The following is a 25,603-nucleotide window of genomic DNA, read 5'->3' on the forward strand; positions in this document are numbered from 1 at the left end:
TTTTAAAATGCAGTGCACACACGCTTGCACTGCGAATCGCGTTTTTTCACGTTAAAGTCAGGGACGTGCTTTATTAAATTATCTCAAGCAGCAAGAACCTAAAAGGCTGATTGGCGGAACGATGTCTGTATAGTTTGAATTGAATTAACAGTGTAATATCTTTTTCACGCCGCACTGCATGTAAATGCGAAGCCCCCTATGCTGCAGTAGGTGTATGTGATAGTGACCTCACAGCAGGCTAGACACCTGTCAACCACAGCCACACCTTCACCTAGTCAGGTATACCGGTATCAGGTGACCCCCCGCTCCCGAGGAAAAATGAGGAAACCGATGGTCCGCACTGCCCCCTAAAAAGCTACGAATGCTGTGGAGCAGACACGGAAAACGCCGTCTGGGCTTCGAGAATCCACCCGATTTTATTACGGCCCTGCAATGGTTAAATCAGTCAGAACATGCTGTCAACAGCGCTGTTATAAAGTCATAAAAACAACACTGCTGACAGAGATTTCCATTGATGTAAACACAAACACACACAAACGTGTGTGCGGGCGCGCGCGCGTGTGTGTGTATGTAATATAAATATTTATTGAAGAGAGAATAGGCCTGTGTGATGAAAGTGAAGTATGAACATCACGCAGTCTTCACGCATGCATGTGTACGCAGAGGGAAAACCACGCTACTTTCATGTAATAATTTATTCCCTTTGATTAATTCGCTTCACCCCTCTGGCTGGGGCGATCGCAGCAGAGATGCCCCCTACAGCTGGGTTCTGCCCACCTGCTGTGCCCCCCCCCCTACTCCCCTCTCCTCTTGGGCCCCCGCCAAACAGGGGCCGGCCACGCTGTTCCCATGGTAACTGCCGCCGCGCAGGGTCGCCGGGGTGTGGGGCCTGCTCTGGAATCCGCACCAAGAGGGGAAACGTATCTATGGCAACGCCCAACACGTTTGTGCAGCGCCGCAAACCGTTCTGTGGCGGGACACCGCCAAACGCACGCGAGCGGTTGGTACATCCGAGCCCCCCCTCCCCACCCCCACCCCCTGGCCTGACGAGGACACAGTGAACGACAAAGTCTTTCAAACAAGAAAAAACAATAAAGCTACCAGCCATAAAATGAAGTCAAATGAGGCCTACCCTAAGCTCACTTAAATCCCTCAAAGTAGCACAGCGGACATTTTCTAGCCAGCGGATTGGCCGCTGGGTCACGTTTGTAACAGAAATCGCAGTGGAAATCATCCGAGCCATCTGCAGTACTTTTAAGACGCAACCAAATGAAACTACACAAAAACAGTAAATTATTTAATAGGATCCAACACTAAAATGAGAAAAGTTTGAAATAACTCAGATGGAACAAATTCAAAGCCAGCAGTTGGCGTTGGGTGTGTATTAACTGCAGCAGGCGACTTACTCGCGCAGTTAAGAAGCATGCAGAAGTGAACAGCTCTGCCCTGTACTCGCTAACACACGGATGCAGGCAGGGTTTGGGGTTAGGAGTTTAGGCTCATTGTGAGGGGAGACGCCTTTGTGGAGCTGCAGGAATGTCATGAGAGAGGGAGGGGTCTGCCATACGGGGGAATCATTCGCTGTCGAATAAGCGTGACATCACAAACGAGTATCCCAGAAACAGACCTCACGGAAGGCTTTAAAAGCCACCAGCCATTCCAATTTACCCCCCCAAACCCCCACCCCCACCCCCACCCCCACCCCCACCCCCACCCCCACACCACCACCCCGCCCGGCTCAAATATCACAGCACCAAAAGCTAAGATGTGGGGAACCGATATCATTGGAATCAAATGGAGAGAGAAGCCGCCTCGAGGAGGTTTGCGCTGTGGGTTTCTCCGTTCGAGGAGAACATTTTGAAATGCCGGGTGTGTTTGTGAACCGTACGCCAGCGAAGCTGAGCGCTCCATGCTGTTCTCATTCGCTCAGTCACTCGTTCCTCTAAAGGAAAGCAGCTGAAGCTCTGAAGTGAGCGATGCGTTCGCGGAGCGGTTCTGACGCGCCATTCGCCGCCATGTTCGCGATTTTTTAATTCCTTGGCCGCAGCTCTCGCCTGCGCTGGGGTCCCTTTAATATCTATGCTTACCGCCTTCGCAAACACTTACTGCAACACACGTTCAAAAATATCTTAACCCGCGGCAGAAGGAAGCTCAAGCGTTAGATGGGGTCTTGCAAAACTTAACCACCTCCCAAACCCAACTTCACCAGTGACAATCCGTTTATGACGGCTCTGATAGGCATATTGTGTTTCCATGGCAGCACACGGTAGTACGGAAGATTTTAGTGAGGACACACAAGCTGACCACTAACGCGAGTGATTGATCACTCCCCTCGAAGGACAGACGGAACGTCCAAAACCACATCAAGCTGTAGCAGAGACATATGCAACACTGCTCATACTGGCACTTAAAAAAAATGATGATAATAAACCCAGTGAAAAATCTGCTTATTTCTGTGGAAGGAGGGGCACGGGAAATGACATCACAGCTGAAAGGATCACTTCCTGGACATGATCCTGGCGGTGACAGCCAGTGGCCAATGGGAACCTGTGAGCTCCAGCATTAACCGCTCCTTTTTTACCTAAAATAGCCCCCCAAAGCAGACCAGGGCCCGCCACGACCCCAGATTACAGTAGGTGTGAGGAACCCTGTTGCTCGCGCCAACCTCTGAAAAACAGCAGCCCCGTGTGTCAGGTCTCTGTCACCTTCACAACGTGCACCATCGACGGAAGGCACCCGACAGGATGTGACCTCACACATGTAAATGTAAAAACTTTAACTGGGCGTGAAGCCAGCCCCCACCATGTCCTGCAGCAGAAAAATCTGATCTGCCTTCACACCACAGTATTTAAAGCCACATCTCCACCCGCCAGATTTCTCTTCACAGGTCAGCTTTACCAGATGTACCTGGGCCATTGAGGTCAAAGGTTATTTACCCGGAACCTTAGAGAGTCGAGCGAAAGAAGCCACGTTTGTCCAGGGTAAGATACCCGCGTCAGAAATATATTTTCTGATGCTCACTCCTAGTTACATAGCATAGTCCCTCTTTCCTCTTGAGAAACAGGTGAAACTCCCTAAGGTGTGATGTCATACTAGCTCCAGTTAGAACAAGCAAACAAAGCAAAGTCAGAATGAAGCTTTAGACCCTTTTCCTCCTCCTGCAGAAAACATGGGAAGCCAAAAAAAAAAAAAAAAAAAAAATGTAAATGAGGTCACAGTTTCGTACCTGCTCATGTTGCTAAATAAACACTTGGCCAAATTTGAATTAACTTTTTTTTTTTAAACTGGATTTTGTGTTAGGATTCTGCGGAGACTACATTCTGCATCCCTGAGGCAGGACAGCTCAAGCCAATGTGAAATCAAACAAAGTTCTCACACCTCGTTCTGCAACCAGGTGCGACACAAGACAGGTGAAAGGCCATCAAACGAATCCCAGCTGAGAAAGTGCCCTCATCCTTACGCCACAGAAAACTAAACTTTTAGCTTGAATCAGAAGAAAACGAGTATCCGCCCACTGGAAAAGTTGCTGGACCAGCTCCACGTTCAGACTGTGAGAAAATTATATTTGGAGTGAAGGACTGGAAATCAAGTCCTTGCTGCAGGAACCAGAAGCCTGTGAACATTTTTCTTTCCTGACTTAAGAAGTTTCTTTTTCTCAATCCAGATTAATACAGCAAAGAGCATCATTTCTGCTCTGCTGAGTGGTGCCACTACAAGATGTTACTGCCAATTACAAATTTGTCCATTATATCAGTTCTTGACCAATAGGACCGCAAATTTTTTTTTACTATCCTTTAGAATACATTTCCCAAGTAGTTGAGTGCAATGTAAATAAATAAATATATCTGAAAGAGCCAATCAGCAGTGTTTCTTCCTCAGACATATGAGAATACAGTATATTAACTGTATACAGTTAAAAGGATCTACAACAAGCACCTCCACAAGTCACGGATGAAGCCCATATCAAAACAGAAAGAGAAGACCTTTTTAATCCCAGTGGTCAACTGAACCAGACGGTGTGATCCATTATCACCTTGGCATCCATATGCAAAATCCACAGTGTGCATCAAAACTACAGTGTGTGGCAGCCAAATCCACACAGTGTGCATCAAAACTACAGTGTGTGGCAGCCAAATCCACACAGTGTGAATCAAAACTACAGTGTGTGGCAGCCAAATCCACACAGTGTGAATCAAAACTACAGTGTGTGGCAGCCAAATCCACACAGTGTGCATCAAAACTACAGTGTGTGGCAGCCAAATCCACACAGTGTGCATCAAAACTACAGTGCGGCAGCCAAATCCACACAGTGTGCATCAAAACTACAGTGTGTGGCAGTCAAACCCACACAGCATGCATCAAAACTACGGCTTGTGTCCCGGTTGGGCACTCTCACCACAAGGGGGGGGGGGGTGATTTTTGGCACGGGGAAGTTGGTTGCAGTGTAGTTTCCGGAGCGTCCCCCGACTGCCCCGACCCGAGCGTTCGCGATCGATGCGCTGGCCCCGCCCACGCCGAGGGCACAGGGCTGAATAGCGCGGCGGGATTTGGAGCGCCATTATGACACCTTCGCCCACGCACCTCCGGCCGGGCCATTATGCCCGTCGTCCTCTTCACATCAATTAAAGCCGTCCGTTTGCTCCCCGCGCTGGCTGCTAATGAAGGGCTCCCCGATTCTCCGCTCTTTAATCTCCCGTAGATGTTTCTATTGACGGGAGTATTGATTTGATGTCCAGTTTTCCCCCCTTTCATCTCCTGGAACTCAAAGCACTATAAAGCACAGCTCTCCCTCTCTCTCTCTCTTTCCCTCTCCCTCTCTGCGTCTCCCTCTCTTTTTTTTTTTTGAGTTGTTGAGCAGACGGTGCCGTGTAAGATCTCGCCGCCTGGTGTGAGCTTGTACTGGCATCTCAGCTTTTGTGATCAATGCGCTCCTCTGAAGACAAACAAGTCCATCAGCGAGCCAAGCAGACGGGGTGTCAACTACCTGTGCCATCATGGCATAGGGTGCGTTACTCAACGTGCAGAGCCAACAGGCCAGATAGTCACGCCGCGACAGAAGAAACTTCATTTTAGAGCTGGTAAATTCCTAAGAAGCAGTGCAATCTTTATATTGAATAATACAAATGAACAGAAATTAATGCAATCTCTGGGATCGCTGATATGAGGCACATCCTGCAGCTTAGTGACCAAAATTTTCTTCTGATTTTTCAGAAGGGTCTCAGACACAGTTGCAGCTAATAAAGGAAGATGTGCGACACAAAGATGGGGAGGGAAGGGGAGAGAGAGAGAGGGAAAAAGAGAAAGGGACAGAAAGCGAAAGTGTGTGTGTGTGTGTGAGAGAGAGAGAGAGAGAGAGCAGGTAGTTTGGTGAGGCAGGGCTGCAGTTGGTGAGGTCACATCCTGTGTTTCTCTGAGCGTGCCCGGTTCAGTCTCTCGTGGGGTTGGGGTGGGTGGGGGTTGGGTTTAGGGGTGGGAGGGGTGGACTCATTGTCTATGGGGCCTCTCTACACCTTGGCGCAGAGCGAGCCAGCGACGCAGGCCCGACCACAGACCCACACAGGTCCCTCCGAGACCCGGACGCCCGGCCATGAGGAGACCAGGCTACGAGAGCCGCGACAAGTGCCACGAGAACTTCCCCCGTTCGGAGAAAAGAGCGCTTCCTTCCCTTAATGTCTCAGAGAGAGAGAGAGAGAGAGAGAGAGGCTGTCAGTGGTTTGGAGATGACGCCAAGTTCTCAGACATAGGGAGGCGTTGAGCAATCGATCATCTGTACAAACAAGATCTTCAAGCCCTTTTTACCATAGAATTTCCACCTCAAACATAAAAAGTGCCAGGGGGAAAAGAATATAAAAATCTCCCCCGTCCACCTAAAATAGCCCCGTGAGACAGACCGGGGCTCCGCCACGACACCAGACTGCAGCTGGATGTGACCCTGCCCCTCACGCCACCCCCCAACCCCCCCCCCCCGAAAAACAATAGGCCCGTATTTGTCTTGCGGTGTGGGGAGTTGTTTTGGGTTATTTGTAATGTAAATATGCGGGCGCTGGTGCGAGCTCCACCTCCTGCGGGCCCTCAGCTGCAGTCCTGGAGGACTGGGGGGTTCCTGCTGGATCCGTTATGACAGTTTCCCCGGCCTCCCCGCCTGCCAGAGACCTGCTCCCTGGAGCCCAGACGCTAACGAAGAGCAGGCCCCCGGACCCCGCGACCACAGCGCTACTTCAGATGCCGCTGATAAGCCCCTCTTCCAATTCCTACGCCAGGTGGGGAAAAAAAAAAAAAAAAAAACCCCGTTCCACCACGGAGCTACTCCTTTTTACGCGGCCTTTCGTGTTGCCGTGGGCAACCCCTCGCTGGAGCAGGCCTGGCGATGGACACCTAAACATGGCGCACGGGCTGCCGTCCCGCCAAAATGGCACTAGTCCTACCTACAGAAATGTGAGGCGGGAGGGGGAGGGCTACATTCAACGATTTGCACTTGAAGATTGTCGGTTAAGATGAGGTTGGAGATACAAAGAGCAAAATGGCGGTATGGCACTGATGAAGGCCACATGTCGTAGCGTTTATGGCGCCTTTTTACTCTCGTCTTCCCCGAGAAGCACGGACTCAATTCTTTATTAGCGTAGTTTTCTCTCCAGCGTTTTTCTTTTTTTTTAACCCAAAGCCAAACTGCTGACAGAAGACTGCAATCCATATGCATTCAGAAGACAAGTAAAAAAATTAAAAAGAAAAAAAAAAGATAAAGATTTCACACCGTTCCCTCCGAAAGTACTGCACACGCTGGCCCCTGTGCATTGAATGCAGGTCAGTTGGGGCTGCAGTTATTGCTGTTATTGTTGTGTGTGAAAAAAGAGGGAAGTTGCTTTTAACTCGAGAGCTGGAGAGTTTCCATGCGGCTGTGGCGATGGTGGCGGCGGCCGCTCTTGCTGCTGCACCTCTGCTGTGTTCAGAGACCTCTGCAGCTCAGGTGTTGGCTGGCTCTTCGTTTTTCCACGGTAAACCGCAGGGGGTTTAACCTCACAACTGTACTCAGAGAGCAAACAGTCTACAGCGAGCTGCAGAGACGCCCCAAACCCCCCCACCCCCACCCCCACCCTGCCAAACACTGAAACGCATCCCCCCCCCACCCCCACCCACACCCCGCCAAACACTGAAACACACCCCCCCCCCCCTACACACACACCCTGCTTATCTACCCATCTTCCCCTGCTCCAAGCTCCATTTTATTTTAAAAGCAACGACGTTAATACATAACGTCTGCCAGGTCCCCTCTGGCAGGTAGAGGTAGAGGGTATCAAAGGCAAGAGTTTCCACCAAAATGACACTGGAGCGTTTAGTGACACAGGTAGAGAAGAAAAGCTTCACCGCCACGCTTTGTCACTGTGCTCTCTGTGGTCACAAACAAACACCCTGAGCAGCAGCACCCTCTAACCAGACCAAATGCTGCACAGCGTATAGAGAGGGCCACGGGAAAACAAAAGCCTTTTAAAAACCCAGAAGGCCTAAATGTTTTGAAATGTGGCAATTTTGACTGGACGGTTTTGATCAGCTTTGCTGCTTTGGAAGCGAATCTCAATTTCATGCAAAAAAAACAAAACTAGGATATCTGACATCCAACAGCGATGACCACGAATGCGTTGACAATTCTGATCGGAGAAAGATGTACTCACACCACGCTTTTGATTCTCTCAGGATCTCTGCGATGCTCCAATACTCTGCATTACAAAGATTATAGGCAAGGCTGCATTACAAAGATTATAGGCAAGACTACATTAGCCCCTTTTCCACTGCAGGGCCGAACGGTTCTGAGCATGGAGAGGAACGGTTCCAATGGTGTTTTCACCTGGAAACGGTTTGGCGCGGAACGATTACAAACCGTGCCCAGCACGATATTTTCGGCACGGTTAGACAACCGTGCTCAGCGCAGCAGAACCGTTCGGGTGGGCAGGCTTAATGACGTATTCACTGATTGGTTTCACATGACGTCAGGTTTGTGACTCCGCATACAGTCTCTTCACGTCCTCTTCCATAAGCTAGGTCAGTGGAGAAGCCAATATAAATAAAAATGCCAATCAAAAATCGTATTCCGTTATAGCAACAAGATAAACCCAACAATAGCCATAAGATATACAGCAGTGAAAACGCTGCTAACTGAAAAACGAAATAAACGGGACAAAGTTTTAAAAAATGATAGGCTGCCATGTCATTCTACAGTCTATCTGGGACTAAATATTGAATAAATAGGCTACATAACCTTACCATTGGTTTTAAGCGTAGAGATGTCCCTTTTGAGACCGAGTAGTCATATATTGTCTTGGACAATCCGTTTATGAAATATATTTCGCGCATGTTTGATGCCTGAGTACATTCAAAATAGCTGTGCATAATACCACACGTATCGTTTACGGCGTTGTTGCCGTTTTTAGTACTGTCTGGCTTGATTGACAATTCATTTATTTAGTAGGTGAGAGTATAAGCTTTCTAACGATGAATAACATGTCTAATTTTGCTTTTGGAATAGCATTTTATAGGTCAGCGTAACCGAAAATGTTCTTATCATCACATTCACTTACGCATTAAGACGCTGCACCTAACGAAAAGTTGTTAACGATTTTTCGTAATTTCTTGGAAAATACTATTATTATCGAGGACTTCTGGGCATAGCTAAGCCGTATATTTGCTGATAGACCCATCTGACATCGTTTTCTGGAGCAAAACAGAAGCGGATTGAACTTGTCTGAACACAGATAAAATTTCATCATTGCTATGTAAGCATTACTGCTCAAAATATTTCGGTTATACACGTTATTTTTGGATTGAGAGTCTTTAAATAGTTTAGTGGTATTATATAATGTGGATATTTCACACTGTAATGTAAGCGTTAGTTAGTTTTTTGAATGCATGCAACAGCGATGGTCAGTGGAGGATACACTAAAAAGAATAACCAAAAACAGACCAAAATACACAGAATCCTCATCCGTTTCGTCAGCCAACGAAACATAACATAACAAAAACAAAACAGTATGGGGAGCGACGACAACAACTGGCGCATATTCCATTCACAACGGGACGCCGTCGCTGATCCACCGCGTCACTTGCTGTCCTCACTAGATACTTCCTAGTCCTGGTTTTAGCAGCCTTAGTGAACATACCATGACGTGCATCCCCTGAAATGGGACTGTTTAATCGATTAATGACAAGGGACAAGATCTAATCTCGATTGCAGTTTTGCTTTTCATGGAGACCAGGTTGTGTCCTTTCTTCACACATTGGTTTCAGAAGGAAAGCCTGTGACATCTGACATCTGTGAGAGATACTTAGAAGAGCTGTCCACTCTGACATTGTTTAAAATCAATAGAACAGTGAACACCTCGGCTGGTGTTTTCTAGCAGGATATACGGCTGGAGAAAGGTTAAGATCTGTTGGGAAGCTGGTGGCTGTTTAGAGGGCCATGTAAGTGTCAGGATGGGAAAGTTTTTTTTTTTTTTGGCGGTTTCAATGATTGTTTGATGGTTAAGATTTGCTGTTAAGGCGTTTTTTTTTTGTTTGGTTGTTTGGAGGGTTGTGAAATGTGATGATCTGTTCCTAAGATAAAAGTAGTGTTATGTAGTTGTAGTTTTTTTTTTTTTTTTAAAGATTGTGCAGCGCGTAAGGTGTGCGGTTAAGGTGTTTCTGAAGGGTGTTGAAACGGTGCAAGCGGGGTCGTGAAGGCGTCCTGGCTGAACAGCACCGGAATGGTTAAGCCGAAGGGTGCAGCGCAGGGTGCTTCTGGCTGTTTGAAGTTGGTGGTGGTTACCAGGTGCGCGCGCGGTTACTGGCTTGATTGTTTACTGCAGGCTCTCTTCCGCTAGCACCGCGAGCCGCTCAGTTTGTTTACTTCACTCTCCACAAATCAGATAAGGCGTGACAGAGGTACGAGTCGCTGGGCTCTCTCCCTCCTGTTGTCTACAGCAAGAGATCTGCGAGCCTCCGAAATGCCTGTCTGTTTGTTTATGTGTGCTTGTGTGTGTGTGTGTGTTTGTGTGTATGCCTGTGCGTGTGCACATGGGCACACATGCATATGTGTGTGTCTGTGTGTGTGTTGTGTGCATTTATGTTTGTTTGCGCGCGCATGGATTTATTTTTTTTCAAACGAAAGAAAAAAAACTGCACGAGTCCATCATTAATTCACAACACTGGCAAGGTTTACTTAAACCAAACTAAACTGAACTGGCCAATCTCCTTTGGAGGGGAAAACTCTATCCGCCTTAGGAGGGTCATAAGGGGAGTAGCCACTTGCATACCTAGCAGGTGACTTTCTCCGTGGTTATTATTATTTTGTCACCCATGGCATAGAACCTGTAATATTTCCAAGTGGCACTCCTGAGGTGCAGTGTTTCTAGGCTCCTCCCCTTGGTGCGTACAGCCTGCAGGCTACGCGGATAGCATGAGCCACAGGTGAACTTTATTTAGGCTACCTAGCGGTATTCCCCCCAGACAAAACAATAACATGGCTAATGTTGTTAATCGGTGTCTCTGATACTGAGCGCTACTGTGGCAGCAGAACACAACTGGGCTCCTTATTTCTCCCCGGCAACAGGATTCAAACCCTTAATTGCATACTCAAAATCTTTTAATTTAAGTTTCGATGATCGAACGAAAAACTGGCAGCCTTAATATGTGTGTGTGCGTGCATGCACATCAGTGTGTGTGTGTATGAGAGAGTGTGTGTATGTGTGTGAGCGTTTGTGTGTGTGAGTGTGTGTGCATCAGTATGTGAGTACGTGTGTGGTTGAATCTGTGTGTGCATGTGTATGTATGTGTCCATTAATGCACACCTTACAGCAGTGATAATTCACCAAACACATACAAGCCATTCACCTTAAACAGAAATACTAGAGAATGCTACAGAGTCCAGCTTCTGGTTGCAGAGCAATCTGCTTTGCATTCTTGTGTTAACATAAGATAGAAAAGCGCATTTAGATGGAAGACGTAAGGGACCTAGAAAAGCGTGTAAATGTGTTCTTCTGCTCAGTGTTAAAAAACCCCGTTCAACAACCTGAAGAACGTCAGTGTTGTGCTTGGCCATTTTCTACATATGTGCAAAGATTAGTGGAGGAATCCGTTTCACTTCAAAAGGCTGCAGTGGGTTATTATGGTAACGACCAGCATGAAGTACTAAAGTACTACATATAATAACATACCAGGAGTGGCTGAAACCAATTTGAGGACAAGGCCTTAAGTCTGTGGACCCAACTGGCTTTTAAAGCGATGCTTCTTGGAAACGTGACTAGCACAGCAGCACACGCCATCGCACTCGCCTGACTAAAGAGCAACGAGTCACAAGAACAACACCAAACAAGCCCCGACATAAAACGGGGGGGGGGGGGGGGGGTGAAGGGGGTGGGCGTGGGTGTACGGTCGCCATCCTCCGCCCCACCCCCCTCCCCACACTTTGCCAAAACCCTTTGTTCTAACTCAGCCATTCAAAACCGACCGTCCCATCTGATTCAGATGAAATGGTAGAACGCGCACGACTTTCATGCGAACGGTTTACAACCCTAATGTCATTTTTGAAGTTTTCTTTCTGTGCCCAGCTTTCCTCCCCTTGATCGTTTGATATCTACAAAGACCTTGTTCTCAATCCCATAAGTGAAGCTCTATTTTTAGCACTGAAATGGCTTCCAGTTGGCTCCGGACGATCATAGGGGAACAAAACCTCACTGGAAACCGCATTCCATAACATTTAAAAGAGTACGAGCGGTTTGGTAAAAAAGAAAAAAAAAAAAAAAACTGGGATGCCTCATTTAAAACCAGTGGATTTCTTTTTTTTACATATCCACAGAGGCAAAGTGCTTTACCATCTTCTTGAAGGCAAACGAGCTCTAGAACTATGACAGCTAACTATCCCTGTCGCCCTTAAGAACTGAAGAGACCACCACACCTGCTGCGCCAACTCCAACAGGAAGGATGAAAGCAGGGCTTATCAGGAGAGAGCCCAGAGAACGTCCTCCATAAAAGCTACATCTGGGAAAATGATTCATCTGGGCTCGGCTCGTTTCCCTGAGAGGAAGCTCATTAACAAGCTCTACTTTTATGCCTTCTGCCCTCACTCTCACCTGCTTCTATTATTTTATTTGCTTTTCCATTTTCATTACAGGAAACGCATCATTAGCAAGTTCAAGGATGAGAGAAAGTTTAAGGAAAGAGGAAACATTACATAAGGTTCTGCTTTTACGAAGCCCAAGAACAAAGCTTCAGGGCCCAAAAAGAAAGAAAGACAAAACAATGATGTGCAGCACTGTTTACTGAACATCAGAAAGATGGCTGGCTTCTGTTAATACATATTTTATAGGAAACTGTAATTGACCAGGAAATAACTGGATGTGCCACTGGGATACCGACATCTTTAAAAGGTCTTTAACATATTTCTTAATATCAGTTTATGAAATGGAAAAATCTAGTTGCATTTTATTTTATAAAAATATGAAGACTAATTTAAATGGGTCTACAAAAATGGACTGAATTCCCCTTTGGAGCCAACGATGGAAAGATGGAAAAATAAACAAATGAATTTATATCTAAATTTATATCTGATTGGGGGGGGAATCAGACTCAACATCATATTTAAAGTTAGAAAACAGCAGACATGTTTGCTTCATGTGGGAATGTCGAGCACGTCACTGCCTCCATCATTTCCCTCAAGACTAGCCGGGCTACTTCTCAAAACGTTCAATGTCCACTTCTCTGAACTGCGGTAAAAAAAAAAAGAAATAGAAAGGTTTTCTCCCATTTCAGAACTAAAACCCACCTCGAGAAAAAAAAAAAAACACAACAAAAAGATATCCTCTGAAAAGTACATGAAGTAAATGAACTTTTGCAATCCCACGGGTCGCACGGACCGAAAAAGGGAAATACGGACCGTCCTTGGCTTTGTGTTCCACTTCTGTTCTCTCAGAGGAACACGTACTCCTCACCTAACGCAGCGCACGTGCGCTTGCACATCAGATGAAGATCGGTCGCAGCGCGTGCGTTAAATACATTTTGACAAGACGCACCGTGATGCCAGACATGCTGCTTCGCCATTCCCCGTCCGACATGCAGGCTGCCACGTCAAATAAAAAAAAACTCTCAAATAAAAACACTTGCAGGATCGACACGGCCTTGAATGTTCCGTCTCCCTTACTCCCTTATGAAGGGGGGGGGGGGGGTCTCTATTAAACGCACTGAGCGCATTCGCCCCACGGGGTTCTGGGTTGTGGGGCGGGCCTGGGACATGCGAAGGCTTGTCGCACAGAGCTCTGGGCTGAACTTCCTTTCCACTGGGGTCAGCCCCCCCCCACTGCCCCCCCCCCCCCCGGAATTAGGGAGAGCCCAGACCTGGTGGAGCCAAGCCTGGCCACATAGGGCAGGAACACGTGGGTGTGATCACAACAGCCTAATCCCCCCGCATCTGATACCCATCTAACAGCAGGGCCTGTAACGTCAGCCTACCCACCGAGAGCTCCATCGCAGCTGGGACAGCCCCTAATGCTGCTCTGTAGGTTTAGTACCTACACCCAGGCCTAGCTCTGTGGGTTTAGTACATACAGCCAGGCCCAGCTCTGTGGGTTTAGTACATACAGCCAGGCCTAGCTCTGTGGGTTTAGTACATACAGCCAGGCCCAGCTCTTTGGGTTTAGTACGTACAGCCAGGCCCAGCTCTGTGGGTTTAGTACCTACAGCCAGGCCTAGCTCTGTGGGTTTAGTACATACAGCCAGGCCCACCTCTGTGGGTTTAGTATCTACAGCCAGGCCAGCTCTTGGGTTAGATCTACAGCCAGCCTAGCTCTGTGGGTTAGATGACACAGGACTAGCTCTGTGGTTTAGTACTCAGCCAGGCCTAGCTTGTGGTTTAACGACAGCAGAGCCTACTCTGTGGGTTTAGTACGTTTCGCCAGGCTAGCTCGTGGGTTTAGACTAAGCAGGCTAGCTCTGTGGGTTTAGTAATACAGCCAGCCCAGCTCTTTGGGTTTAGTACCTACAGCCAGGCCTAGCTCTGTGGGTTTAGTACCCACAGCCAGGCCCACCTCTGTGGGTTTAGTACATACAGCCAGGCCCACCTCTGTGGGTTTAGTACGTACAGTCAGGCCCATCTCTAACTCAGGAGCAGAAGTTGGGCTCAGATGAACAAACGAGAGTGTGTAGAAACTCCAATAATGCTATTTATATTCAAGCGGACAGGAAATAGAAGCACATATTCTCACGGGATCAAAATAGACAGTTTCGCTACAGTGACATCAACATAATTATCACACACTTATTAGACTGAGTTGTGGCATTTATTTTACACATATACCTTGGACAGTATTCAACCAAGGGGGTTGTTTATCTATGACTTATCTATGAAAAAAAAAAGGATATGATCTCTATCTAACGGCAGATGGTGCACGGTGCTAAAACGCTACTGCTTTATCAGATTACACACCCCTGTAGCAGATCTCTCACATCGCACCCAAGGGACTGAGGTCGGGCAGTGCTATAAATCTGCAACCGTACCGCCAACCGAATCCCGAGCTTACACTGTTCACCGTGACCGCGTAAAACAGCGAAGGCGCGCAAAAGGCAGCTAGGACCGGCGCGGTATCGTAGCGAGCGGTACATCACTGGAACCGGACCGGCGCCGCATCGTAGCGAGCGATACATCACTGGAACCGGACCGGCGCGGTATCGTAGCGAGCGGTACATCACTGGAACCGGACCGGCGCCGCATCGTAGCGAGCGGTACATCACTGGAACCGGACCGGCGCGGTATCGTAGCGAGCGGTACATCACTGGAACCGGACCGGCGCCGTATCGTAGCGAGCGGTACATCACTGGAACCGGACCGGCGCCGTATCGTAGCGAGCGGTACATCACTGGAACCGGACCGGCGCGGTATCGTAGCGAGCGGTACATCACTGGAACCGGACCGGCGCCGCATTGTAGCGAGCGGTACATTACTGGAACCGGACCGGCGCGGTATCGTAGCGAGCGGTACATCACTGGAACCGGACCGGCGCCGCATCGCAGCGAGCGATACATCACTGGAACCGGACCGGCGCCGTATCGTAGCGAGCGGTACATCACTGGAACCGGACCGGCGCGGTATCGTAGCGAGCGGTACATCACTGGAATCGGACCGGCGCCGTATCGTAGCGAGCGGTACATCACTGGAACCGGACCGGCGCCGCATCGTAGCGAGCGGTACATCACTGGAACCGGACCGGCGCCGTATCGTAGCGAGCGGTACATCACTGGAACCGGACCGGCGCCGTATCGTAGCGAGCGGTACATCACTGGAACCGGACCGGCGCGTGTTGCATGTCCGCGCGTGGCAGACTCCGTCAGATCACTCTCCAGCGATTTTTAGCGGTTAAAATGATCCGCCTGCCAGGCAGGTTCCCTCAGACCACCAGCGGGACAGACGCATTTATCCGCACGTTTCGCTTTCACAGATGACCAAAAAAAAAAAAAAAACTGACAGATATATTTTAGATATGCAAGTCTTTGAAGTCTGCCTAGGACTCACGGGGGCATTTAAAATCAGTTAGAGAAGGGGGGGGGGGAATAATAAATCAAAGGTGACCAGTGCTAAAAGTGTGATGCTGAGCGCTGAAGGGTAACTCTAAAATGACGGTAATTACTTAAGCAGAAAAAATGAGGCTCCATCCACGCGAAACAGAAAAGTTCTACCTAGCAGGCCTGCCCAAACCAGAGACCAAAAAGATGGTGTCACTGTGTCACTGCTCTGAGCACACATGGTAAACGTGTACCAGAGATCCCAGATGCACACAAGAGCAAACAGGCCATAAAAAATCCTTGAGATAAAAGGAGAGATGTTCGTCTCTGATGGAAGAGAGGGAGTCATTCGCACAACATTCTACGTTCCCAGTAAACGCTGGCAACACACGTTACAGCACACCACACCTTCCAGAGCGAGGCTGGCGCTTACAAATGGAAGGCTCCACAGTGCTCCCATTTTTAGGAGCATTTGCTCCTGAAATTCGACGTGCTCTAACTGGAAAAAAAAAAAAAACATGTAGGATAAGTACATTTTTCTAATTATGAGCGCATGTGCTCCTTGGGAAAAAATTAATAAATAATTCAGCGTAGATCCCTGAAAACGCTCGGCTCAGAAAATAACACTAATTTAAATCCCAGATCTGCAACGGCTTCAGGGTCGAACCACATGCTCACCTTCACCAAACACACTCCTCAAATCTTCCACGAAAGAGGCTTGTTTTTGTCATTCTGGAACCAGGGCGACCGCAAACAGAATCACCCTCACACCAGGGTGAAAGTCACACCTCGGGTGACCCCCTCCTCCCCCTAACCTCTCCAGGCCCCCCCAGGGGGGTCGGGCTGCTGTGGTCTTGCGCCACCGTTCACCAAATGGAGGACAAGTCAGACGGAGGCGCGTGAGAACGCGACAGCTGTGCGCCCAGCCGTTACTTTACCCAGCAGCCCCAGCGCCTGTCACATCTGCGCTGCAGGCGCCCTCTTTTGGGGGGGGGGGGGGGGGGGGGGGGAGGGGGGTGTGAAAAAACTCACCCACTGTAAAGGGACTCACTGGTGGAGAACAATCCATCCTGCATATCCACCATTTTCCTTCAGTTCAATTAAAGACATTTAATCAAAAGCTCCCCTTTAAAAACAAAACCTTTTCCCCCACCCTCCACCCCCCACACACCTCATCTACAGTTTTTTTTTTTCCTTTTTCGAGAAGGCACATTTGTCAACAGGGGATGGGACTTTTTCTGTTCTCCCATAAAAACCCGGGTTGTACGCTAGCTGCTCTTCGCGTGCAGTGATTCATTTAAAGAGCCGGGACCGCGTGAAAGTATCATCTGAATACAAGACTGCGTTTGAGGGCAAGACAGGAAGTACAGTACTTGAGTACAGAACCGAAACAAAACGGGGCTACATTTATCACCCAAAGTAGCCCCCTATCCCCCCCCTCCCCCCGCTCACTTTGAGTCATTTCAGAAACAGATGGAAGGTATGCCTCAACATACATCTTTAAAGATGTTAACAAGCACCGAGATAACACACCCGGGCTAGGTCCACTTAATGGCTGTGTGTTACCATCCTGTGCTATTTTAAGACTTATTTGCATAGCAGCATTTTGAAGGAAATAGTCTTTTTTCTGATCTCGCGAAGCACCTTCGTGTAGTTCATTAACTGGGCTACGAGAAGCAAGCATCTGGGGGCTGAACTGGAACCTCCTGAGCCTGCAGGAAAACACAGCCTCAGGACGGAGGAACAGGGCTGTAGAGCTTTTGGTTTGGCCCGTGTAAAAAGTCAGTAAGTCACACGGGTGTCCCCCCCACCCCTACGAAAGGTCCCAAATCCAAACCTCCAGGAGCGGTGTGGTGGTTCCTGGAGGAGGGCGCTGGTAATTAAGAAAGCGCATCAGAGGAGCGGTCCGCTCGGCCCGGCCCGAAATCCACGCGCGGCGGCCCTGTAAAAGTAGCGCTGCTGTAAAAAAAACATGTTCACTGCCGCTTCCAGGATTTTAAGAGCCAGTAAACACCGGAGCAGATGCCGCCATTTGTTCTCCTTTTTAAAAGGATGTAGATCAGAAGATCAAGAAAAGAAAAAAAAAAAAGGCTCGTCTCCAACTGTGTATGATGTGTGGGATGACCATCACCGCACGCTTCCTGTTCAACACACGCCTTTCGTTCCCCCGCCAACCCGAAAAACATATAACGGACGAATAGTTACCACTGCAGGATGGGAGATTCAAAAGGTTTTGTGTGTGTGTGTGTGTGTGTGTGCACATGCGTGTGTGTGCATGTGCACGTGTTCGTATATTTATTTTTTTTTAAACGTTTCCACTTCCGTCTAAAATGGGTCTCGGTTTATAATTTCTCTCGAGGGTTCTTTAAAGCCGCCCTCTTCAAAGGGCTGAAGATGAGGGACCATTATCATCTGTATTCAAATTCACACTCTGTCACTTCCTGCTGTCCCGCTTTCAAACACCCCGGCTGAGACCTGAGCGCGACTGCCGCCTCCCTGAGACCCGGCCAGATATCAGCCCCTGCCGAGTTCTACCTGGATCACAGGTACAGCACTTATGAACAGCAGGAGAGTTCTACCTGGATCACAGGTACAGCACTTATGAACAGCAGGAGAGTTCTACCTGGATCACAGGTACCGCACTTATGAACAGCAGGAGAGTTCTACCTGGATCACAGGTACCGCACTTATGAACAGCAGGAGAGTTCTACCTGGATCACAGGTACCGCACTTATGAACAGCAGGAGAGTTCTACCTGGATCACAGGTACAGCACTTATGAACAGCAGGTGAGTTCTACCTGGATCACAGGACAACAAACAGGATCCCTTAGGAGGTATTTGGCCACATTGCTGGATAGTAAATGTGCAAAAAAAAGAGTTTTTGGATTCGTATTCCAGTGTGTATTCCACACAGACACACACACATCCCCTAATGAAGTATATTGATGCATCTTCGCCCTGACACAGAGGTACCAGCTGAACCACGACACTAATCCCTCAATACTTTAAGGGCCTCTGTCAACCAGCAGACGTCCCAAAAACCTTTCTGCATGCTCACGATCATCAAATTAACTTTATCCTGCTCCTCGTGCAGCGCTCAACAGGCCGAGCAGCATTCAAATCCGCACAGGCACGAGCGGCTTGACGTGACCAGCGCACAAAGCCTCTTTGCCCTCCTGAAGAGCGTTCCTGGGACAGTTCCTTATCACCGCCCGTCAGAGGCGTGGAGCTGGATTCTCTTACCCTCGGCTTGTGCGAAAGGATTACTGCGATTAAGCTACTGTTTCTCCTATTGTTTGCGCTGAGACTAAGGCTGGTTTAACAAGCCAGAATCAACACCACTACACAATGTGTGACAAGGAAGTGGGATCTGGGAACATGCAATCCATGGCCACAGATGTAATAATGTCCTTTATCGAGGGAAAAAGGGGCAAATTCAGAAGAAACTGGGAAGCTGAGAGACGCAAGGGAAATAAATTCTTGACAAAATGAAAATATGTGCAAGAAAATATCACATTTTGCTAGATTTCTTCACGTGGACAACCTGCATCATAGTTGAAACTGAACTTGAGAAGCGCCAATGGCAAGCTTGCATTTGTTTACCGGTTCCTTAATCCCGGACGTTTAGCTTCTCACTCTTAGCAAAACAACAGCTCTTCGAGCAATCCACGCCATGAGCCTTTGGGTTCAGGCTAACTTTTTTTTTTTCCTTTGGAACTCTGGGAGTGGCTTCAGTAAACATTTGGGCTCCAAACCTCAATAAAGGATGACGAACCACCCCCTGAACACACACAAACAAACACAGGGTCCACACAAATCCACACAAAAAAAGAATCCCAGCCACACATTGTTTACACATCGCCTTTGACAGAAAAGGATCCAAGCGAAAGCCAAATGCGTAAAAGTCTGACGTCGGACGTGCACTCGTTCCTACAGAACACAGGTCAGTTCACATTCGAGATCACAGACTGTTACTCCAGGATTTCCACTAGATTTTCAAAAAAAAAAGGGAAGTGAGAAAGTCTGCTAACAGTATGGGAGATAAGCATCACTCTTAGAAACACACGGTAAAATGTCCAGTGCTAAAACGATTCTTACAGCATACATATGGGTCCACCTCTGGTCGAGAAGGACCATATGCACTCTGTTAGAGTTGAATTAACACTGGACATTTTACTGTGCAGGGGAAATCAATCACTATTAGGGTGTCTTTCTGTTCTTATTGTGAATTCTGAGTACGATAACGACAGCAAAGACAGCACTCAATATAACCCAATTTCTGATTGGTGATTGAAAATACATAACTGCCAAAATTATTTTTGTAATGCATAGTACATTATAATTACATAGTAATAGATGTAATTCAGTTAATCACAAAAATTAATATAATCGGAACCCACCATTTGGACTCTTAGGTTTTGGAGTCCAAACTTTGACCCTGACTTTCTGCCTTCAAGCCTTTAGAATGTAATGATAAATCACACAGAATCCACAGATTTGCACAGATACTTTAGAAGGTGGCAGAAACCATGGGAACCCGACCGAAGAGCGCATGTGCCATACAAACCTGGCCACAAATGTGTGGGCAGCTTCCTCTTGTGCGATTCTGAGTGGCGCTGTGCGTTAATACGGAGATCTGCTGATAAACGCACATTTTTTGAGAAGAAAGGACCTCGCAGGTTCACATAAGATGTCATGTTTTCCGGGAAAGCCCCTGAACTTTGACGCCAACAAAGGAAGCCGGGTGGACTTTTGCAGCAGGCCTCGATCTGGCAACTGTGGAATACGTCTCTTGAATTTGCCCTCTGCTTCCTGATTCACACTTTAAAGCATGATAGCATGATTATACAATCAAAAGAAAGAATTCAGCTTCTGCATTACTCCGTCAAAGTTGATACTGCACTTCAAGAGAACAAAAGTACGCGAACAGTTTTCCTGACAGCTAAAGCAGCAACAAACTTTGATCAGTTATATATCCCCTGCAGCTATACAGTGACTAAACCATAGAGCAAGCGGAAAGATACTGGTGGGGGCCCAATCCTATATTCATTTATTTTCTTTATTCTTGGGAAGTTATATGGGGATGCTAGGAGCATAACTCCAGATTACAAAAGAGTCGACCACAACCCAAAACTTACATAATAATTATAATACGGCTATGCATACATGATCTAATAACAATTAAAGAAGAGTCATGAAATTATTTGCAATGTTTTTTTGTTGTTGATTGAATGTGAAAAAAGGTCATTTCAAGAATGGCAAATGTTCTATAAAAATGAGCACAAGAGAAAGCAAGGTTTTGAAGGCTTTTCTTCTACCCTCCCTCCCTCCCTCTCTGTCTGTCTCTCTGTCTCTCGTGTTCCCTCGCTCTCTGGCAGACGAGTTAATGCCCATCTTCCTCTTGAAGGACCACATACTCCACATCACAGCGTCTTTGTTCTCCTCTGATTAGCCCGAGAGGTTAGCTCTCCTTGCACAGAACCAGCCGCAAACATCCCTCTGATCTCCCCCGGGAGGCAGAGAGACGGGACCAGGAGGACGTCGGGCGGAAGCGTGGAGGAGACCGGGAGGCGACCGGCGCGGCGTTCCCAAGGCCAAATCCCACATCCAGTCCCCCCCGTCCCACTCAGCATTCACCACCGCCCTCCCGTTCGACACCCGTCGTCGCCGTCCCCCATTCGCTCGCACTTCCACAAACAGATCCAGCGTCTCGCCCTGATCCCCCAAATTAAACAAACGTCTTTCTCGTAATCCTCGGAATTACAACCACCCGTCAAAGAGCTGCCACTACACAAGTGCAATTGTTCATCCGAATAAAATGATTTTTAAAGTCTATCTCGAATTTTCACAAATCCTCTCCTCCCTCTTTTGAAACACTGGCATGGGAAGAACAGACAGCGAGCCTATATGAACGACGGAGGAAAAGCACAGTTCTCTTCCATATCCCCCCAGACGGACAGACTATAGTGTGGAGAATAGGGCTGCATCCTTAGATGAAGAGCCTGCTTATAGCTTTGAGATGTTTAAGTACTTCTGTTGCAGATTAAGACTATTGAACTGCACTGCAAATGTTAACAGAAATGCTTGTAATTTCACGGTGAAGATGTTGGCAGCAAATCTGAAATAATAAATGTAATTTAATTGTCGGGGGGGGGGGGGTTGAATGCCTTGGCAATACACTCTGATGTTTCTATGGATTTATTGATCGAAACAAATCAAAAACATTTTAATCTTTTAAAGACAATACTGTTTTAGAGCCCCCCCCCCCACCACCCCCCCTAAAGTATTGCCATCTAACATTTTCTGCAAATCTACTTATCCAATGGCCAAGTATTATAATTTTCACAAAAGCAACCAAAGCAAACTTCTAATTCCCAAACATCAAAATCCAATCCAGATTCATTGCAATATTAAGCATTGTAAAGTGGTAAAAGTATTTTAAGCTGCGTGTTTTTTGTGCAAAGACAGCAAAAAATTGCTTTTCATTTACAAAAAGTAACAAACAAGTCCTTTTACGCGGAGAAAAAGAACAAAGAAAATACACAATAAATACACTTCAATTGAGGGTATAAATTCCAAGTAATGAAAGATATAATTAGTCTCTGTTGAGAACTTTGAAAGATATGTGGCTTCAGACAAAAAAAAAAAACATTTAAAGAATTCCTTAAGGCAGGGAGAGGGAGAAAAAAAGGCTCACCTTCTCCAAGGTAAACATCACCATAAGACCAAGGATGAGTTCTCAATCCACAACTCTGTTTCCCCCAACACCCCGCTCTTATGCTATAATCACCATCTTCCTCTCAATCCCCTCTTATTCCTGTGGCCTTGTTGCTTAATTACAAGGAAGCCAGCAGTGAGTACAGAGTAAAGCCGCGGGGACGCGCTGCAAGGAAAGTTCTCTTTACTCCTCACAGAACGTCTGAGCCCCTGCGTTCTGCACTACGGGGAAAGCAGAGATAAATAGATGTCCCTTTCTAAAAAATCATACAGGTAAGAAGGCAAATGAATGCCCCTTTCTAAAAATCTTACAGGTAAAAAAGGCAGCTGAAAAACTGCTGAGGACTTCACGTGAGGGGGACAACACTTTCTGTCAAAATGCTTCGTCCAGGGACAAACTTTCCTCGGTTCAGCATTACAAATACATACGGGTTACGATACCTACATGCAGGTTACAATACCTACGTGTAAAATGTTTGATCAACTTTAACTTAAGTCTATTTTTTTTTATTTGCTTCCACGTTCCACAGTTTGTTAATGAAACCAAACCTAAATATAGTGCACTCGCTTATCTACACAAAGCAAATGAAAGAATGAAAATAAATGTGTAAGTAAACACAGCTACTGGGTGTTGTGTCATGTAACTAAAAATATTTCACTTCATTGTAACCAACCTTTAAGTACAGTTTTTAAAAAATGAGGTATATCCACAAACTACTAAAATGAACCCAGTAAAATATGAATAATTCTAAATTCTATATCGGTTTTAAGTACACCGATATAAATTCCTAGATACACGCCATTCGAATTTATCCAGGATTTTAAAGTGACAGAACCTAGTCCTATACACTAGGGCATTGAAGGGGCCCTCACATCTATTTGGTGTACCTGAACCTCCAGCCAGTCCTGCTGTTATTTTTACAACCGTACCTTCCTAATACACAATTTGCACAGGACAAAACAAACCGTGAACATTTCCTCTCAGCACAACCCGTGGAGTGAATCTCTGCTGTCACGCGACGACAAAAATGTTCCGAAGTAATGTACATCATGTACTTACGGAAACGGCGATGAACAAAATGATGGAGAATTGTTTTTTAAACTTTTTGGTCATATCGATCGTGGCACTTCCCTTCGTGACATCAACACAAAAAGACTTCACAACAGTCGCTGCTGAGGGAGTTTTTTTTTTTGAGTGACACGTTATAAAAATGGAAACTAGGTTGGAAAGGTGAAAAGAGGCACGTTACATTAATTAACACGGGGCCTTGCACCTTTTCCAGCTTTTGACTTGGAACGGAGGGGAATCTCATGGCCTCTCTGGAGGTGTGTGTTTACCTCACAGCAGTCCAGTGTGAGGTCCATGACAAGTGCTTGTGATAAGACGAAAGAAACATAAAGTATAGTAGTATATCCTAATAGCCTATGCAGAGCTGAACAGAATGGCGGAACTTGTTTTGCTATAATGGTTTTATAAGCGAGTAATTCTAAGAATAATTACTACATACATCTTACGTCCGTCCATGACACTAAAAAGTAGGCCTAATGTGCACCTTTAAATATCGAGAAAGGAGATCTTCAGTAAAATGTAGTCGCGTGTTTAACAAAAGCAAGGACAGCGTACACAAGTTTAGCAGTGATTCACTTACGGATGGTGACACAGATCCGTTCGGCAGGTATGGATCAGGCAACATCAGAAACGGGTATCCCGAATAGGCTGCAGTCTTGTACATTCCCCCATCTTGGTGTTTTGACACTGAGAAACAGGAAATCAGAAGTGATGATGAGCGTTGTTTTTGTTTGTTTGTTTTGCTTGTGCAAACAATGAAGGTGACACGTCGAAATTAAGCAGAAATTCAACATATTGGTGTCCTCTAGGCAGAAAGTAAAGATCTTTCTCGCCGATTTCTGATATGCCAGGAACTTTGTCAGCACGAAATGAAACAACTGTGTTGTCTTAACTTCACACAGGTTAGCCACCAACCCGACAGCCCAGCGCCTCACGTTTATTGTTGTTCATTTTAACACTAACAAAACACAATTTTCCCCCTCTGTATTCTGCAACAATAAATGAGCAGCATCCGCGTGCTTGGGTGAATGTTTTCAAAATAAGAGGACGAGCGACGCAGCAACACAAAGCGGCCTCGGCTTCCAATGCCAATTTACGCACACTTGACTGGGATTTTATTTTAAATATGCTCGCCAGAAAACAATTTTGTTTCTCAACCAAATTCAAGAGGACGAAAGCATGACGTGATATGCAATCCCAGGGCACCGAATAGGGTCACAATTACTGCAGCATTAGTCATCGATCGTGTCACGCATGGATAATCTTAAAACGGGCAAACTACTCCAAAACTTTTTACTGAAACTTTAAATTGGCGAATTACGGAACCGTGTGGTTTGCTAACACACCTGACGACGCAATTCGTTATTTCAAGTTTACGTGAGTTTGAGTTAGAAAAAACCCCATTAGATTCTGGAATGCCCTGAATCGTTGCTTGAACAGGGGGGCAACAACACCCAAACATCGCTGCCCGCAGTTTTTATCTTGCCTCTGCTGTGGTATGTAACGTTTCATTAGTTTAAGATTAGATTACTCGCAAAAACATCTGCAGACAAGCGCATCGTTCGCTCACCGTCGTCGAGGTGATCCCTGTGTTTGTCTGAGTAAACTCTCTGTTCGTCCTGCTGACCGCGTCGGACCGCCTGTAAAGATCCGTGAGAAATGACAAAAACATGGTTTAAGTTATAGCAACAACCCATCCATGCATAACGACAAACAAACTTTAACAAGACCCTCTCGAGAAGAAAATTTCGGCGAGGAAGGCAGTCTCTCACCCCGGGACCTGCAACGGTGTTTGGATTTTGATTAATCTCCGATTCATTCACCAAGGACGATTTCAGGTCAGCTAAATCCCTTTCAGTGAACGCATTTTCTTGTATTTTTTCATCTTGCTCGCCTTCATCCTTGAAAGAAATCATTTCGTCGTTGGCTCCAAGATCATCCCCGCCACCGCTATTTAGTTGAGGCATTTTGCTAAGAACAACAAACAAGAAGTAAACGCTGTTTTTTTTCTCCTTTCGAAAGACAGAAAGGTTCAAAACTTTTCGTATTGTTCTGCCCGATTGATACTCTAAGACAGGGCGAATGTATGAAACTAAACAAAAGTTGTTATGCTATGAAGTACCCCCCGCACGTTGAACGTAATGCACCCCGGCAGCAACAAATAGGGCATTTGAGCTCAAGACAAGGCGAGAGCTTCTAACATCAAAGGGCACCGCCTGGTGATTGACAGATTCAATGACTTGTTGGGGGTTGTACAATTGTTTCAGCAAAGGTTTCCGCTTAAAGAGACACCGCTTCTT

General features: G+C 46.8%; 1 protein-coding gene across 17 annotated transcripts in view; it reads right to left on the reverse strand.

The window, feature by feature from the left end:
- tcf7 (transcription factor 7) overlaps nt 1-25,525 on the reverse strand; it is a 51,735-nt gene extending 26,210 nt beyond the window's left edge. For 10 of the 17 annotated variants that reach the window (XM_064349763.1, XM_064349760.1, XM_064349759.1 and 7 more), the window contains exons 1-4: nt 25,076-25,525; nt 24,874-24,943; nt 23,884-23,990; nt 17,354-17,458 (exon numbers count right to left, since the gene is read on the reverse strand). In XM_064349763.1, coding sequence (XP_064205833.1) covers nt 17,354-17,458; nt 23,884-23,990; nt 24,874-24,943; nt 25,076-25,270 — 477 coding nt within the window. In that variant the 5' untranslated portion in view covers nt 25,271-25,525. The remainder of the gene's footprint in view (nt 1-17,353; nt 17,459-23,883; nt 23,991-24,873; nt 24,944-25,075) is intronic. The other 7 variants (XM_064349764.1, XM_064349761.1, XM_064349766.1 and 4 more) reach the window with 4 other exon arrangements.
- Between the last annotated feature and the right edge of the window lie 78 nt (nt 25,526-25,603).

Source organism: Anguilla rostrata, chromosome 9 (genome assembly GCF_018555375.3).
Source record: "Anguilla rostrata isolate EN2019 chromosome 9, ASM1855537v3, whole genome shotgun sequence".
Taxonomy (NCBI): Eukaryota; Metazoa; Chordata; class Actinopteri; order Anguilliformes; family Anguillidae; genus Anguilla; species Anguilla rostrata.